The following is a 17,730-nucleotide window of genomic DNA, read 5'->3' as shown; positions in this document are numbered from 1 at the left end:
AGAAACTGGGGAAAATAAACAACAAATGTGCATAATGTTGTATGCGCTATATGCCCATATTGAATATGAATCAAATATATTGTATGTTTTTGTCAAATTAGCAAAACAGTTTGTCTCTTTTTCCAAGCCCACAAAACACAGAAAGAAAGAAAGAAAGAAAAAGAAAGAAAGAAAGAAAGAAAGACATGGATCCTCAGAAACAGACACTTCCTACACAGATATTATTTCTTTTAGTACAAATCATTACATTATATAGTAGGCCTACAATATTTTCACAAGATGAGATAAGGAAAGCCTTTATTGATATCCAGAGGGGAATAAGTACAGATAAATAGAGAAAAAATAATAAGAGCTGTATATAATTGCCATGCTTTGTTAACGTTAGGTGCACTGTCCCTTTTATAAGCACACTGTAAAATAAACCCCGCCTCTTTTCTACTTCCTCGTTGGTCCAATCAGGCTCGACGAATCAATACACAATACAATGATTGCCTCCTCAGTTTTATCAATCCTACAGCATCGAGGATCGACTACTTTAGCCTGGCTGTAGATTTTTGGCTGATGCTGTGTTGTTGTGAAGCTATCAAAAACATAAAATCATGCCCGGTGGGGCATCCGTTAAAATAATGTCCTTACCTTGAATACAGGCACTCAAAGTTACATTTGTAAACGTGTGTACAGACTGATTAAGTAGCTTTTCTTGCGAGCAGTAGTTTAAACGGGGTTTCGCAGAGTGTTTTGTGCTGAGCCGAGGCCTTGTCGCAGACCCAACCGCTTGTAAAGTCCCTTATAACCGTCCGGGATTTCATGTTGAAGTCGTCAGGTTTTTGTTCAACATTTAGTGTTTCCCCCGTCGGAAGATGGACACTGATAAATTTAACTATGTTTACAGCTGTGACTTGGACATCAACGTTCAACTTAAGATGTAAGTTTTGTACTTAATGCGTCGCTTTTGGTCAGGCGGTGTAACTAATCTATCTTGTGACTTGACAGGATGCTTGCTATGTGTGTGTTTGCGTGTCTCATTGACATATTTTCAGTCTGTCTGTCTGTTAATCTATCCAATTTTAATCAAACAGTCAAGTAAATGTCACAGTTATCATAACAAATCCCAGAGTGAAATGTGTTTAGAGATGTAGTCTGACCTTGTATTGAAACAATTTGTCAGTTAATTAAGTAGTCCATGTTCAGAAAATTAATAGCTGACCATTTTGATAATTGAATAAGCATTCCTCAAGCCAACTATAATGATTTTCTGGTTCTCTATGATTTACATTATACGGCTGCAAATTGAACATTTGAGCTGATAAAACGAGTACGTTGAAGATGGGCATTTTGAAGCTAATCGATTATTAAAGAGCATGATCTACAAATTAATTGACAATGATCAAAATCTTTAGTTGTATTTCTAGTCAGACCTACAGCTGAAAGAAAAGTAAGCAACTCCTCACATTTGTGAAAGTGTGTCCAAATTAATTTTTGGACACAATACATTAAAAGAAAAATCACACTATAATTAACTGATTCTAATTAATCGACTAATAGGCCTATTACAGAAATGTGATACAAAATCAATGATATATTGTTGTTTAAAGTTCAAATTCCCTGCTTTTGGGACAATAAAGTTCTATTCTAACTCAGTAAACTGAATCCACCATCATTTGACCGAAGTTGAAGAACATTTGATGTTAACTTTCAGGACTCTTGATCTGAAAGCACTGTCATCTATCATTATTAAAATATGCAAATCTCATGAGTCTTATTATTTCAATATAATTGGTCTAATTAATTGTAAACTGTGTCCGGATTTTCTCTCGCATCTCAATTTTAACGAAATACATATTAACCATCTTTACTGATGCAGTCAATTTAGTTATAATGTACACTACATGCTAGTGTTTTTTCACATTGAGAGCAAAAAGAAAAGAACAAACAGATCAGAACTTGTAAAAAGAAAACTTTTGCATGTAGATCAACAAATCTATGGAAATAGGTTTATACGTATTTGTTGATGTAAATGAATAGTTTTATTTGTCCTTATACTGCTATTTTATATGTTAAAGAGCAAAAAAAGAAAAATCCCAAAACACATGATGCTATTTAAGTTGTTGTAATCACATTTCTCTATCATCACAGTCTCTAGTCTTTATTCTTTTTTGAATTAAAATATGGAAAATCTAAATCAACTTTAAGCCCAGTCTGTAAAAGTGATGTTTAAGGAAACACCACAAAAAAACACAAACCTTCCAAGAAAAAGTTTACAAATGTTGACATATTTGTAAAGAACAAGTGGAGCACTCTTGATAACATTAGCAAACAACATATTTGTTTCTCGTCTTTCTCACCTCCCTACTTTGTCTCTTCTCTCTTCTTTCCAGAGGCAGTTTAGAGGGGAAACGAGAGCAGAAGAGCTACAAAGCTCTGCTCGAGGACCCGATGCTGCGGTTCTCTGGCCTCTACCAGGAGAACTGCTCGGACCTCTATGTCACCTGTCAGGTGTTTGCTGAAGGAAAACCTCTTGCCCTGCCTGTTCGCACCTCGTACAAAGCGTTCAGTACACGTTGGAAGTGAGAACCAAGCTGTCTGTTTCTGTGTGTTTTCTCTCTTTTCAGTCACAAGACTCTCTGTGATATCAAATGAACTAGACATCCCCCCAAAATGACATAAAAACGTCTCTGTAATGTTTATGAGAGTATTTTTATCTGCTCCCTCTTAGGTTGCCCTATTGTTATTTTACCTTCTTCATAGCTGAAAAGACACTAAGCTCCCTCCAATACTAGCAAATATTTTTTCCTGTAGTTACATTTCAGTTCCTCAGACCTTTTATTTCCTTTCTTTTTACTCTCTAACCTCTGTCCTGCTGTCATGTGCAGCTGGAACGAGTGGCTGCGGCTGCCAGTCAAGTACCCAGACCTTCCCCAAAGTGCCCAGGTTGCTCTCACAGTGTGGGACATCTATGGGCCTGGCAGAGCCGTCCCCGTAGGGGGAACCACTGTCACCCTGTTTGGCAAATATGGGTGAGTCTAACCTCACACTATTACTTGTGGTTTGTTACTGATACAATAAAACAATGTTGGAAAGTTCTGTTTTGTTACTAGGTTCAACGATCAGCTTTGACTTCACCTCACAGCTGCATTTTGTAAGATTTCTATGTAAAAGTGCACTAAAACAACAAAAAAAACACTGATATGAAATTTAAAAAAAAAAAAACTTCTCCTGTTGGCTTCTAGTATGTTTCGGCAAGGTATGCATGACTTGAAGGTTTGGCCAGGTGTTGAGGGGGATGGAGGAGAGCCCACCACCACACCAGGACGCACCAGCAGCAGCCTGTCAGAGGACCAGATGGGCAGACTCGCCAAGGTACAATACTGTATGCGTGTGGAAAGGAGAACAGGGTTAAGGATTGGGAAGAAAAGGAAGTGTGTGTGTGTGTGTGTGTGTGTGAGAATGAATGAATGAATGAATGAATGAATGAATGAATGAATGAATGAATGAAAGAAAGAAATAAGATGGGTGTTGGGAAAGGAGAGAAACCCACCGATACAAAGTCGTGTCTAAACCATCATCTGTTCCAGGGCCCTGACCTGGAGGTACTCAGTGATGTGAGTACAAGTGGAGGAGTTAGTGTTGGCAATGCAGAATGTGTTTGTGTACTGTATGTGTGTGTGAAGAAGGGCTTGGTCCAAACGTATTTGCAAATCACTTATATATAAGTGATTTATGTATCACTCACTGCTTAAATGTGGATTACCACATAAGAACAATTAAGACTGTGTCAGGGAAGTTCACATCATTATTTAAACGTACAAATACGCCCTTCATCTGTTAAATCCCTGAACACTTTGCAATGTTCTAAGTGGGGACCCCAAGTGTTTTATAAACTCATTCAATGCATTTACAAATACATTTTGACCCAGATTTTGGTGTAAACACTTGTCTGTCAAGGTGTACGGCTGCATTCTTGAAAGCATCACACACATTGGTTTTTAAGTTTTCTGCTGTTGCTATACATTAGTGTATTTTGTAAGAGCGTGTGTGTGCATGTTTTTCTTGTTTATGTTGACACAAGAAAATTATGTTTTCCAACTTGTTGCAGCTTTTTGTAATATTTAGGGGAGGGTGTCAGGGAGTTAATTTCATTTTAACATCTGATTACATCAGGTTTTTTAAACATTTAATTCCTATAATAGATTAATTGATTCCAACATTTTTTATTAATTCCGAGTGCAGTTGACTTAATCGTACCCAAAGTTTTTTCTAGGCTGATACCACTACTTCGTCATATGTTATTTTAAAGAGTGAGTACTAATTCTAACCAGCTGAGTTGTGGTCTTCCTGTTCATGGCCAAATGTGTGCTTTCATTCCCGACACCCACACTGACTGATGAGTGGATTGGCTGCTGAGTGTGTGACCGGAGATGCTGGATTGGCTGCTGGCACTGGATTTGTGCATGATTGGTTGAGCTGTTTGCACATCAGCCACCCTGCTGTGACCAGTTCTGCTGCAACAGAACCTCAGCCTCTGTGTTTTTTTGTATTTTAGTAAACCTTTTTTCCTGTTTCCCTATCCTCTTTCTTCCTCCCTTCTTTCTTGCTTTCTCTCTCCATCCAGCTGACAAAGGCCCATCGACAGGGGCACATGGTGAAGGTTGACTGGCTGGACCGTCTGACCTTCAGAGAAATTGAGATGATCAACGAGGTGAGTGGGTTTAGCTCCACTGTGTTTCAAAACAGCATTTTTTTTTTTATTATTCCTGTGGTGGAAAAGGCCACTTTGTCCAGAATAAAATATCTTAACAACTATTTGATGGATTTCTGTGAGGTTTTGTACAGACATTCATGTCCCCCTCAGGATGAATTCTAATAAGTTTGGTAAACCCTCAACTTTTCATCTATCGCCACCATCAGGTCGAAATTGAAATGTTTTCCAATACTTTGGTTTATGACTAAATACCATCAGCCTCAGCAGTACTTCGTGTTAAGTGCTAATTAGCAAATGTTAGCATACTAACACTATACTAAGATGGTGAACATTGTTCCAGCTTAATGTGCTGATGTTAGCATTTAGCTCTAAGGGCCGCTATGTTTTAATATATTCGCCACAAACACAACTCCAATGAATGCTTATATGGATGTGTAAATAACACGTTAGCTATATCAAATTGAGGTGATATGTCAACGTTGTGTTCACAACCTTTTTTCTGCTGTAGGTTTAGGCTAAGTGTTTGCATGTGTCATCTGTTTTTTTTTAATTAAAACGTTTTCTTCGTGTATGTTTTTGCAGAGTGAGAAACGCAGCTCTAACTTCATGTACCTCATGGTGGAGTTTCCCCGTGTCAAAACAAATGATAAGGAATACAGCATTGTCTACTATGAAAAGGTATTTTCATATTTCTAAGCACATAACTAGGTGCAATTGTAACATGTAGTATCCATGAATCATAATGAAAACGGTACCAGCTGATTGGTTTATTTTACTTTGTCCCCACTCAGGATGGAGACGACACATCACCTGTTCTTACCAGCTGCGACATCGTCAAAGTTCCTGACCCACAGATGGGGATGGTGAGAGGAGACAGACACACACACACAGACACACACACACACACACACACACACACACACACACACACACACACACACACACACATACACACACGCACGCACGGTACATATTTATTAAATTAGCATTATATGAATTTTTAAGTGCATTCATGTACAAATAAGACAATAATTTGGCATGTTTAATTTATAGTATATATACTGTATATATATATGCGCAATATTTTCCAATTCATGGTCTTTCTACAGGAGAACCTGGTTGAGAGCAAGCATCACAAACTGGCTCGTAGCCTCCGCAGTGGGCCCTCAGATCATGACCTGAAGCCCAACGCTGCCACACGTGACCAGCTTAATGTAAGTAACAAGCAGTCTAGTTTTTATTTAGGGTCCATACATACTGTAATCAACTCCAACAGTAACCAAGTACGTTTATTAAAATTAATAGCATCTTTCAAGAGCTGACGTCACACAGTGTTTCACAATAATACAGACATAAAATACAGACTCAAGAGGAGTAAAAACAACATTAATAGAAATAATAGAAATGATACACAGGCAAGTTTTGAGATGCTTTTTAAAGATGTCCACAGATCCAAAGTTTAGGAGCAACAACCTTAAAGCAGTCTCAGTCTCCTTTAGTTTAAGTCAAACCCATCATCATAGGACGGCATCGTCATAGGACCTCAAACTCCTGAGAAGTCAAATTAGCAGTTCAGCAGTATCACTGGTGATTATTTGGTTGAATTAACAGCGCTGGCTCTGCATTTGGAACAAACTGTTTTAACACAGATATTAATACTCAAGGATCATCTCTCTGGGTGTTATGCTCAGTTGAAGCGCTTTGATTTTCAGTATCAAAGAAGGATATCAAGGAATTTAACTTTCAGATACAGCTGTTATTTATTAAAGCACATCTTCTTCTCCTTTTTCCTTTCAAGTCAAAGTGCCTTTATTTTTAATGGACTATCTGAGATCTCAAACATTTAATAAAATGTTAATAAGTGTGTGTGTGTGTGTGTGTGTGTGTGTGTGTGTGTGTGTGTGTGTGTGTGTGTGTGTGTGTGTGTGCGTGCACCAACAGATCATCGTGAGCTACCCTCCAACCAAGCAGCTGAGCTCTGAAGAACAGGACCTGGTGTGGAAGTTCAGATACTACCTCACCACACAGGAGAAGGTGCGTGTGTTTGTTATATTCTGCTCTGACTAGTCTGGATCAAAGGAAGTACATTTCCAGGACAATTGCCTGACATCCAGCGTGATATCCCTCACCTTCCGCTCTCTATCTGTTGCCGTTGTCAAAATCCCTTTGTTTCAGGATACAACAATAAACTTCGAGTTAGCTAGCTACACGCTGAAAATGGAAAGTTTGGAGGAAAATTTGGATCATGCAATAAGGCAGTCCTGCTTGGTTCTTTCAGGGAATGATTGTAAAGATTTACAAATAATATGTTTAGGGCTTTTACTATCTAACTGGGATGTTTTGGGACCTATTGGAGAGGATTGCTGTGGACGAAGTACACACGGGGATACACTGGTAAGAGCAAATTACGTTGACCATGTATCCAGCTAATTTAAATCGCTCACGTTCCTGTATTGTGTGAACCCGAGACTATTTTGCAGAGCTACCGTCACTGCGTCCAGAGTTTAGCGCCGCCCAAGACAATTGGGATTGGTTTAAAGAAATGCAAACAACCCTGAGCGTTTTTTTTCTCCTATCTTAGAATGTATGTGTGCTGTAGCCAGACCTTACTCCACAGCGCTGTGGAGATAGATCTGGTAATGCAAGACTATGCTCCGCCATACCCAAGTCTACTCAGAATCTTATCTCAATCCTCTTCTCTCCCACATGTTCAATGCTCCTCCATCTCTCGCCACAGGCCTTGACAAAGTTCCTCAAGTGTGTGAACTGGGATCTGCCCCAGGAGGCCAAGCAGGCTCTGGAGTTGCTGGGGAAGTGGAGGCCGATGGATGTGGAGGACTCCCTGGAGCTGCTGTCCTCCCAGTTCACCAACCCCACGGTCAGACGCTACGCTGTGGCACGCCTGCAGCAGGCAGATGATGAGGTAGGTGTAGGAGGACTAAGAGGGGTCAGCAGGAGTGTATACTTGTGTGGGTGGATGATGATGATGATAACTTAGTGTGTAAAAAAAAAACTTTAAAGTCTTCTGAGACAAAGCTTTATTCCAAAGTTTACTTTCCAAAGTATGCTTATCACAAAAGTATGAAGACAGTGCTGTTAAAAATGAATGAGTTATGTAACGATAAACCTGAGCTTTAAATCCAAAATATTAAGTACTTTGGAAAGAAAGTCTTTTGCATAATTATTCCCGTCTCATCTCTCTCTAGGACCTGCTGATGTATCTTCTCCAGCTGGTCCAGGCGCTCAAGTACGAGAACTTTGGTGATATTCAGGGAGGCCTGGAGCCAGGCAGCAAGAGAGACGTCCAGGGACTTTCAGATGACTCCGCACTGGACAGGTCAGTATTTGGATGAGAAGTTATAACAGCTACTGTGGCTATGGATCATAAATACGTCAACACTACTAGCAGCTTTGACAGAAGTAAGGCACATGTGGAGGTTCTGTTGTGGTCAGTTGTTAAAATGTTTAAAAAAATAACACTGAGAAGCAAAACATTTGTCGTACCTCCAGTGATTATTTTTCTTGTTTTGTTTTTTACTGCCTAGATCTAAATTTACCTCAGGAATTCTGACTGGTTTGGAGAGTATTTGCTGCTTTGCAGAATTTGATTATTTTTCTTTCAGAAGCCGTAATGAATTCTTAGGGTGTTGTGATTTTACTGGCGTGACTCTCTAGAGCTCTGGCCAGAATCTGGAGACAGAGACAGTCTAAAACACACCATGTCTCCAGTTAAAGTAAAATTGCACTTAACTTTTTAATTGCCATGTTCTCTGACTTTACTTTTTTTTTCTCTATCTGTAGTTCCCAAATCCTGTCTGGCACATCTGGACCTTCCACTGCCACGCAGAAAGGCAAGGAAGGGGCCGACAGCGAGAATCTAGAGGTAGGGAAGGCAAAATGTTGCTGAACAGAAAAGTAGAGCAAAGAAACCGTTATATTGGGGAATATAGTTTTAATCTGTATCAATCTCCCCATAACACACAGACATTCATCAGTTGATGAAGCAACAGGGAGTCAGAAACACAGTATTGTGCCAGAAATCTTAAAAGTATTTATGTTTTCTTTATCTCTTTGTAGCAAGACTTGTGCACATTTCTTATCTCCCGTGCTTGCAAGAACTCCACACTCGCCAACTATTTGTATTGGTGAGTAGCAGTTCAAAACCTCTTAGTTTATTATTGCTGAACATGGTTTGTGTTTATATTCATCTGTCTGCAAAACCTGTGTGCCGTCTTAAGGTATGTGATTGTGGAATGTGAGGATCAGGACACCCAGCAGAGAGATCCTAAGACCCACGAGATGTACCTGAACGTCATGAGGAGGTTCAGTCAGGCTTTACTCAAGGTCAGGCCCTTGGAACAAATCATGTACTGTGCATACATTTAGACAACAAGTTGTCAAACCATTCCTTTAATCTTTTTGCACTCTGATACATGTCTGCATCACAGTAGCACTGTCTGTATAGGTTCTGCAACAAACTGAACTACAACACTTACTATATATTTTTTTCTTTGTCTATTCCCTTTTGACGGACACACTTCGTCTTCCCTCCAGGGTGATAAGAGCGTGAGGGTGATGCGGTCGCTGTTGGCCGCCCAGCAGACGTTTGTAGACAGACTGGTGCAGCTGATGAAGGCTGTGCAAAGGGAGAGCGGAAATCGCAAGAAGAAGGTAACAACAGAATACCTGCACATGTAAATACTTACTAAACCTACAACAGTATTTTCTCTCGGAGTCTGCCTATTTAAATTATGCAGTGTGTGTTTCCATATTTTATTGTGCAAATATGTCTAAAACATGCTTCAATCACAGTTTTTTTTTTTTCTACAAAATCATTCATTTGTATGGCAGTTGCTTTTTACTGCAACAGCACATGAGCACACTGATCCATGCTGAGTTGTGTTCCCTCCCCATGTGTCTACAGACGGAGCGACTGCAGGCTCTGCTGGCCGACAACGAGAAGGTGAATCTTTCAGAGATCGAGCCGATTCCTCTTCCTCTGGAGCCTCAGATTAGGATCAGAGGCATCGTCCCCGAGACGGCCACACTCTTCAAGGTACAGAAAAATTAACTTTCATCCTCACAAATCACTTTCTCATCTTCTCTGCTTTGTCTTGGCTAAAAACAGTATCGGTGTGACACATTGTTCATGAGTCTTTTCCCTTTTGGGTGTGTATGTCAGAGCGCTCTGATGCCAGCCAAACTGATTTTCAAGGCTGAGGATGGAGCCATGTACCCAGTTATCTTCAAACATGGAGACGACCTGAGACAGGATCAGCTCATCCTTCAGATCATCTCGCTCATGGACAAAGTAAGAATACTCTTATTTTGGCTGGTTTCATAAACGGGAATTTACTGTATTTAGTGGTAGTTTTAGTTTAATTTAATTAGACTACTAGGCACTTATAGTCATTGGTCTCTTTGGGTTTTCTTTTCTACTATGAAAAATGTTTCAGTTGACACATTAAAGTCCACAATAGTATTGGTATTATGCAGCTACAGTATATTTGTATCCGTGAATTTTTTTTGTTTTTTTAAATGTATTATTTCATGAAGAATAATGACACAGAAAATACAGTTGTTGCTTCCATTGTGTCTCTTTATAATGTAAACAATATTTGTTTTGTTTTTGGGCTCATAGCTGTTGAGGAAAGAGAATTTGGACCTAAAGTTGACACCTTACAAAGTATTGGCCACCAGCACCAAGCACGGTAAGTGATGACCTCTCAACACAACAGAAAATAGGCTCCTATAAAAATGTAATACATACAGTAATAAGGCTTCATATGCTAGTTAGGGTTAAAAAAAAAAAAAAGGAGCAGCACAAATAGTTACTGAAAGAGCAATTTAAAAAAGCGTAGAAAATGTTTAAAAATATATAAAATGTGTTTTTATTACTGCTGTATTTTCTATACTACAACTATAAATAATTATATTGTTGTTCTAGGATTTATGCAGTTTGTTCAGTCTGTTCCTGTTGCTGAAGTCCTGGCTACTGAAGGCAACATCCAGGTGAGCATAGAGGACAAACAATCAGGACATCGCTTACATATTGTTCTAGCTGACAATAATCACACCGTTTGTTTCAACAGAGCTTCTTCAGAAAGCATGCACCAAGTGAAAAAGGACCCTACGGCATCAGCTCAGAGGTGATGGACACCTACGTCAAGAGCTGCGGTGAGTCACTTTATTTTAACAGAGCCATGTTTAATCTGTTGGTATGCTCTACCCGCAAAACGCAGTTAATCAATGTCGTCTCTCTCACTGCGTCCTTCCAGCTGGTTACTGCGTCATCACATACATCCTCGGAGTAGGAGACAGACACTTGGACAATCTGCTCTTGACAAAGACCGGTGAGGCAAACATGTCAGATTTCAGATATTGGTTTATTGACATCCTAGCTTATGAAGCAGTTTTATAATATTATCTCTCCTCCCTACAGGAAAGCTCTTCCACATCGACTTCGGCTACATCTTGGGTCGAGACCCCAAACCGCTGCCTCCGCCCATGAAGCTGAGCAAAGAGATGGTGGAGGGGATGGGAGGCATGCAGAGCGAGCAGTACCAAGAGTTCAGGAAGCAGTGCTACACCGCCTTCTTGCACCTCAGGAGGTAAGGAGACCGGACACACAAATGCACAGAATTTTTCAAACAATTTTTTGAAGAGAAGAGTCATGTTTTAGTACAAATTTAGCTATAAATCATGTCTATTTTACATTTTTGCTGACCACTTTCTTAAACCATTCAAATGACATTCGACCTTTTATGCTGTTACTGGTACCAAAGTATGTCAGTAGAGCATGGAAGTAAACTTGCAGAGACTTAGTTTAAGCAGCCAGGGGCTTCCAGAAACTCGGATAAAAATAATGGCGTTAAATGTGTGCTGTGATGAATTATCTGTGTTTGCCGCTTGGTTTTCATACTTTACCAGTTTTTAGATTCATTTCAGACTTTAGTTTAAGTCCATGTCACTAGACAGTAATGGGAAGTATAGTCAAGTTGTATCTGGTGAACTAAAATATATCAAATTAACAGTATGACACATCAGCAGAAATCTCCAACTCCAAATAAAAAAAATAGTTATAGTCTTTGTAAGGAAGTTACAATAAGGTTAAAACGACAATACATTACCACACATATTGAATCAATGAGGTTAAATCCTTCTTCTCTCTATTTCTTCAGATACTCCAACCTGATCCTGAATCTGTTCTCTCTTATGGTGGATGCCAACATTCCTGACATCGCCCTGGAGCCTGACAAGACAGTGAAAAAGGTACATTTCTTTTTTTATTTCAGTGGAGTTTAGACACAGCAGATTCATTGGGGGCTTAATTTATCAGGGCACTTTAGATGGAGCAAAGTAATTACACTGGTATATCTTGAATAATGTTTTTAATGGACCTCGTCATTTGCTTCCAGGTGCAGGACAAGTTCAGATTGGACCTGTCGGATGAGGAGGCAGTCCATTACATGCAGAGTCTGATTGATGAGAGTGTGGGCGCTCTGTTTGCTGCTGTGGTCGAGCAGATACACAAGTTTGCTCAGGTACGTGTACCCAAACACAAAACATACTTAACGTCACCAATGAACAATTCGGATTAAACAGGCTAAAATACGCAGCACCTCCTCTGGCGACATGTTAAAAAGTAAATTTCTCTATTCTGTTCAGTCTAAAAAAACATTGTTCCTGTCTCTCTTCAGTACTGGCGCAGATGAGCAGAACAGAGACCGCTGAGAAGAGGCTGAACTGGATCGAACTTTTGCAGCACAAACACGTGATGGTACGGCTCTGAGCCGACTTATACCATGTGTGTATGAGAGGATGAATGAAAGAAACCCAATGACACTGGTAAAAAGGCCAAGAATGCACTGCCAACCTTTACTGCAAGATGAATAAACAAGGACATTGATGTCTTTGTTTGCTTATGTATATATAATGTATATTAATTATTAAATGAATGAATGAAATGTATGGCCAAATAAAAGACTGTTGATACAAGTTAACGTAGAGGCCGTTTGTGGTTTTTATACTTGTGTATTTTTCAGCATTTTAGCCCAAAAACGTGCTGCTATGCAGCGCTTATGGCGCGCAACATGTTTCTTGATTGAGCATTGCTGACCATCTGTGGATGGTCATACCGTCAATGCTGGGGGTAGGAACAAGTCGAACCTCCAGAGGGTTGGTGAGTCACCGAGCGAGTGACTAAGCATTTCCTGACAGACAGAAAGACATGAAGTCAGTTCATGCATTTTAAACCCAAGCTGTACATTTCTTAAGGTTCTTTCTGTCCTGATGTGGGGGTTATTTTTTATCTTTGAAATTACTCTTGTGTGTTATACGCAACCACAGATCAACTTAAACAAAGAAACCTATAATTATTTCCTTAATACTCAATAATACAGTGGCATCTAATGAATGAACATTTAAAAAAAAATTAGGCACCTGCAGCAGGCAACATGTCTTAAAATTGATGTTGAACTTTACTAAGTACATCTACTAAAGTACTGTAGAAGTATAAAGTGGCATTCTCATTCATACTTACTCAAGTGAGTATTATCTTTTCACGTCACTTGATACTTCTACTCCACTACATTTCAGAGGGAAATATTGTACTTTTTTACTTCACTACATTTATCTGACAGTTTTAGTTACTTTGCATTGATTTTTGCACAGAAAACGTACAACAAATCCATAATGACATTAATCATTAGTTGCAGTTAAAAATGTGTTCCACCTCAAATGACCACAGTAAACAGTAAAATCCAGCTTTTACATGAATGCATGAGTAATAATAATCTAGTGATATAATATATCTATCAGAGGGGACATTTTCCTGCATCGAGTACTTTTATCTGAATATTTCCTCCACTGTTCTTGAATAAAAACATTTGTTTTGTTGTGGAACATTATAGTTTTACTTTTTTTCGACATACCGTATACTATAACCTTTTTTCGACATACTATACTATGACTTTTAAGTTGTACTAGGATTTTCTATGACTTTAGTTTTTTTTTTATATACTATACTATGACTTTTTTCGACGTACTATACTAGGACTTTTTATGATGTTTTTCAACAAACTATACCATAGTATAGTTTGTTGAAAAACATCATAAAAAGTCTTTCTTCGACATACCATACTATTGTCACGGTCCTGCTCTGTGGCCAGAGGCCTTCAGACTTTTTGTTGTTTATATAACTTTAAGACAGTATTTCTGATTTGGTGTTTTCTGGTTTTCAATTCTTGTTTCATTCATTTTGTTTGAGTTTTCTGTGTCTGTGCTGTTTGCCTTATGTGTCTCTGTAGCCCTGCCCAGCATGTCTTCCCTTGTACACTTGTTTTGTGTCGTCCCTCGCCAGCCTGCCTTTGTGTTACCAGTCACCAGTTTGTGTTATTGTTACCCGTCATGATCCTGGATTTTGTTTGGTTTCCTGTTTTATTTTGTGGTGGTGCCATTTCTCATGTCTTGTTTGACTTGTCTGCTCCGCCCGGATGTATTTCACCTGTTTATCAGCCCTCATGTCACCTGTCTGTCGTTACTACTCTCATTGCCTTGTGTATTTAGTCTATGCGCTCAGATCATTGTCTCTCCTTGTGTTCTGAAGTCTTGCCTGTTTCCAGTGATTAGTTTCTGTTGTGTATAGATATATATGTTTCAGTGTTCCTGGTTTTCTTTTTGATTTCCCTTGGTTATCTGCCTGTTTTTGGACTTTGTGCTATAAGTTTATTTTATTTATTAAGTTTAATTAAATAATTTGAACTCCACCTGCTTTCTCCTTATCTGTTCTGCACTTGGGTCCAAACCTGAGTTTTTTATGACTTTTTGACATACTATACTATACCTTTTTTCACATACTATACTGACTTTTTATGACTATTTTCTACATATAATGTGACTTTTTTGACATACTATTACTTTTTGCGACATATTATACTGTGACTTTTTTCAACATACTTTACTATGACTTTTTGATATTATTTTGTAACATTTTCCAACATACTGTACTATGACTTTTTGTGACGTTTTTCGACAAACTATACTATGATTTTTTTCAACATACTATAGTATGACGTTTTTGTGACTTTGTACGACACACTATGACTTTTTGTGACTTTTTTTGAAAAACTATACTTTGACTTTTATTGACATACTGTGCCATGACTTTTTCCGACATACTGTACTACGACTTTTTGTTACATTTTACAAATTTACTATGACGTTTTCATGACTTTTTTTCAACACACTGTACTAGGACGTTTTTATGACTTTTTTCGACATACTATACTATGACTTTTTGTGACTTTTTTCGACATACTATACTATGACTTTTTGTGACTTTTTTCGACGTTCTGTACTATGACTTTTTATGACTTTTTTCGACATACTATGATTTTTTATGACTTTTCGACATACTATACTATGACTTTTTTCAACATACTATACTATGACTTTTTCGACACACTGTACTATGACTTTCTTCGACATACTATATTATGACTTTTTGTGACTTTTTCGACATATTATACTATGACTTTTTGTGACTTTTTTCGACATAATATGACTTTTTGTGACTTTTCGACATACTACACTGACTTGTTTTCGACATACTATACTAGGGCTTTTTTCGACATACTATACTATGATTTTTTTTATGACTTTGACATACTATACTGTGACTTTTTTCGACATACTATACTATGACTTTTTTCGACATTCTAAACTATGACGTTTTTTATGACTTATTTTGCCATACTACACTGACTTTTTTTCGACATACTATACTATGACTTTTTTCGACATACTATACTATAACTTTTTTATGACTTTTCGACAAACTATGCTATGACTTTTTGACTTTTTTTTGACATACTATACTATGACTTTTTTTCGACGTACTGTACTATGACTTTTTGTGACTTTCTTCAAAATACTATACTATGACTTTTTTCAACATACTATGACTTTTTTGACTTAATTTGCCATACTACGCTGACTTTTTTTCGATATAGTATGACTTTTTTCAACATACTATACTATGACATTTTTATGACTTTCCGACATTCTATGACTTTTTGATGACTTTTTTACATACTATACTATGACTTTTTATGACTTTCTTCGACATTATACTATGACTTTTTTAGACATATTGTACTATGACTTTTTTTCGACATACTATACAATGACTTTTAATTACTTTTTTTTTTTGTGGCTGGGTTGGCTCAGTGGGTAGAGCAGACGCACATAAACATAGAGGTTTATGTCTCGATGCAGAGGTCCAGGGTTCAAATCTAACCAGTGAAGATTTCCTGCATTTCTTCTCCCCTTTCTCACATAGCTGTCCTATCCATTAAAAGCGGAAAAGCCCAAAAAGAATCTTTAATGACTTTTTTCGACATACTATACTTGACTTTTTCAACATACTGTACTATGACTTTCTTTAACATACTATATTATGACTTTTTGTGACTTTTTTGACATACTGTATTATGAAGTTTTTATGACTTATTTCGCCATACTACACTGACTTTTTTCGACGTACTATACTATGACTTTTTTCGACATACTATACTATGACATTTTGTGACTTTTTTCAACATACTGTACTATGACTTTCTTCGACATACTATGATTTTTTCTGACTTTTTTTCCCCCAATATTCTATAGTATGACTTTTTTCAACATACTATACTATGACTTTTTTTGACATTCTGTACTATGACTTTCTTCGACATACTATACTATGACTTTTTGACTTTTTTCGACATACTGTACTATGACTTTCTTTGCCATACTATACTATGACTTTTTGACTTTGTTCGACATAATATGACTTTTTTGACTTATTTTGCCATACTACACTGACTTTTTTTCGATATAGTATGACTTTTTTCGACATACTATACTATGACATTTTTATGACTTTCCGACATACTATGACTTTTAGATGACTTTTTGACATACTATACTATGACTTTTTATGACTTTCTTTGACATTATACTATGATTTTTTTCGACATATTGTACTATGACTTTTTTCAACGTACTATACTATGACTTTTAACAACTTTCTTTTGTGGCTGGGTTGGCTCAGTGGGTAGCGCGGGGCACATAAACATAGAGGTTTATGCCTTGATGCAGAGGTCCATGGTTCGCATCTGACCAGTGATGATTTCCTGCATTTCTTCTCCCTCTTTCTCACATAGCTGTCCTATCCATTAAAAGCGGAAAAGCCCAAAAAATAACCTTTAATGGCTTTTTTCGACATACTATACTTGACTTTTTTTACATACTACACTATGACTTTTTTATGACTTTTCAACATACTATACTATGACTTTTTTCGAAATGCTATACTATGACTTTTTTCGCCATACTATACTATGACTTTTTTTTCTGCATACAGTACTATGACGTTTTTATGTTTTTCTTTCGACATACTATGCTATACTTTGTGACTTTTTTCGACATTCTATACTATGACTTTTTTTTCGACATACTATACTGGGACTTTTTTTTTACCTTCTATACTAAGACTTTTTTATGACTTTTCGACATACTACTACTACTGTGACATTTTTACATTTTTTCGACATACTGTGACTTTTTTCAACATACTGTACTATGACTTTCTTCAACATCATAGTATGACATTGGTGACGTTTTTTGACATACTAAATTACTTTTTTATGATTTTTTGACATACTATACTATAACGTTTTTATGACTTATTTCGCCATTCTACACTGACTTTTTTTCGACATACTACACTATGACTTTTTTATGATTTTTCAACATACTATAATATGACTTTTTGACTTTTTTTCGACATACTATACTATGACTTTTTTCGACATACTATACTGTGACTTTTTTATGACTTTTCGACATACTATGCTATGACTTTTTTATGATTTTTTTCGACATACTACACTATGACTTTTTTCAACGCACTATACTTTGACTTTTTTCAACATCGACATTCTGTACTATGACTTTCTTCGACGTACTATTCTATGACTTTG

The 17,730-nt window shown here is 37.5% G+C and overlaps 1 protein-coding gene across 2 annotated transcripts; it reads left to right on the top strand.

The window, feature by feature from the left end:
• The first annotated feature begins 514 nt into the window (after nt 1–514).
• pik3c3 (phosphatidylinositol 3-kinase, catalytic subunit type 3) lies at nt 515–12,702 on the top strand. Of its 2 annotated transcripts, XM_031289928.2 has the most exons (26): nt 515–925; nt 2,379–2,567; nt 2,874–3,017; nt 3,231–3,360; nt 3,576–3,602; nt 4,613–4,699; nt 5,285–5,380; nt 5,494–5,565; nt 5,812–5,916; nt 6,644–6,736; nt 7,440–7,625; nt 7,909–8,039; nt 8,504–8,585; nt 8,780–8,847; nt 8,941–9,046; nt 9,257–9,373; nt 9,627–9,758; nt 9,885–10,013; nt 10,344–10,413; nt 10,650–10,714; nt 10,795–10,879; nt 10,981–11,055; nt 11,145–11,313; nt 11,884–11,974; nt 12,121–12,246; nt 12,403–12,702. In XM_031289928.2, the coding sequence occupies exons 1-26, from the start codon at nt 861–863 to the stop codon at nt 12,415–12,417; spliced, it is 2,655 nt and encodes an 884-aa protein (XP_031145788.1). In that variant the 5' UTR covers nt 515–860; the 3' UTR covers nt 12,418–12,702. The 2 variants fall into 2 exon arrangements, with proteins under 2 accessions (XP_031145788.1, XP_031145789.1); XM_031289929.2 differs by lacking the exon at nt 3,576–3,602 and having other exon boundaries at nt 516–925.
• The last annotated feature ends 5,028 nt before the right edge of the window (nt 12,703–17,730 follow it).

This window comes from Sander lucioperca, chromosome 17 (genome assembly GCF_008315115.2).
Source record: "Sander lucioperca isolate FBNREF2018 chromosome 17, SLUC_FBN_1.2, whole genome shotgun sequence".
Classification (NCBI taxonomy): domain Eukaryota; kingdom Metazoa; phylum Chordata; class Actinopteri; order Perciformes; family Percidae; genus Sander; species Sander lucioperca.
The sequence above is the reverse complement of the archived record's forward strand: the minus strand, read 5'-3'. Positions and strand labels throughout refer to the sequence as shown.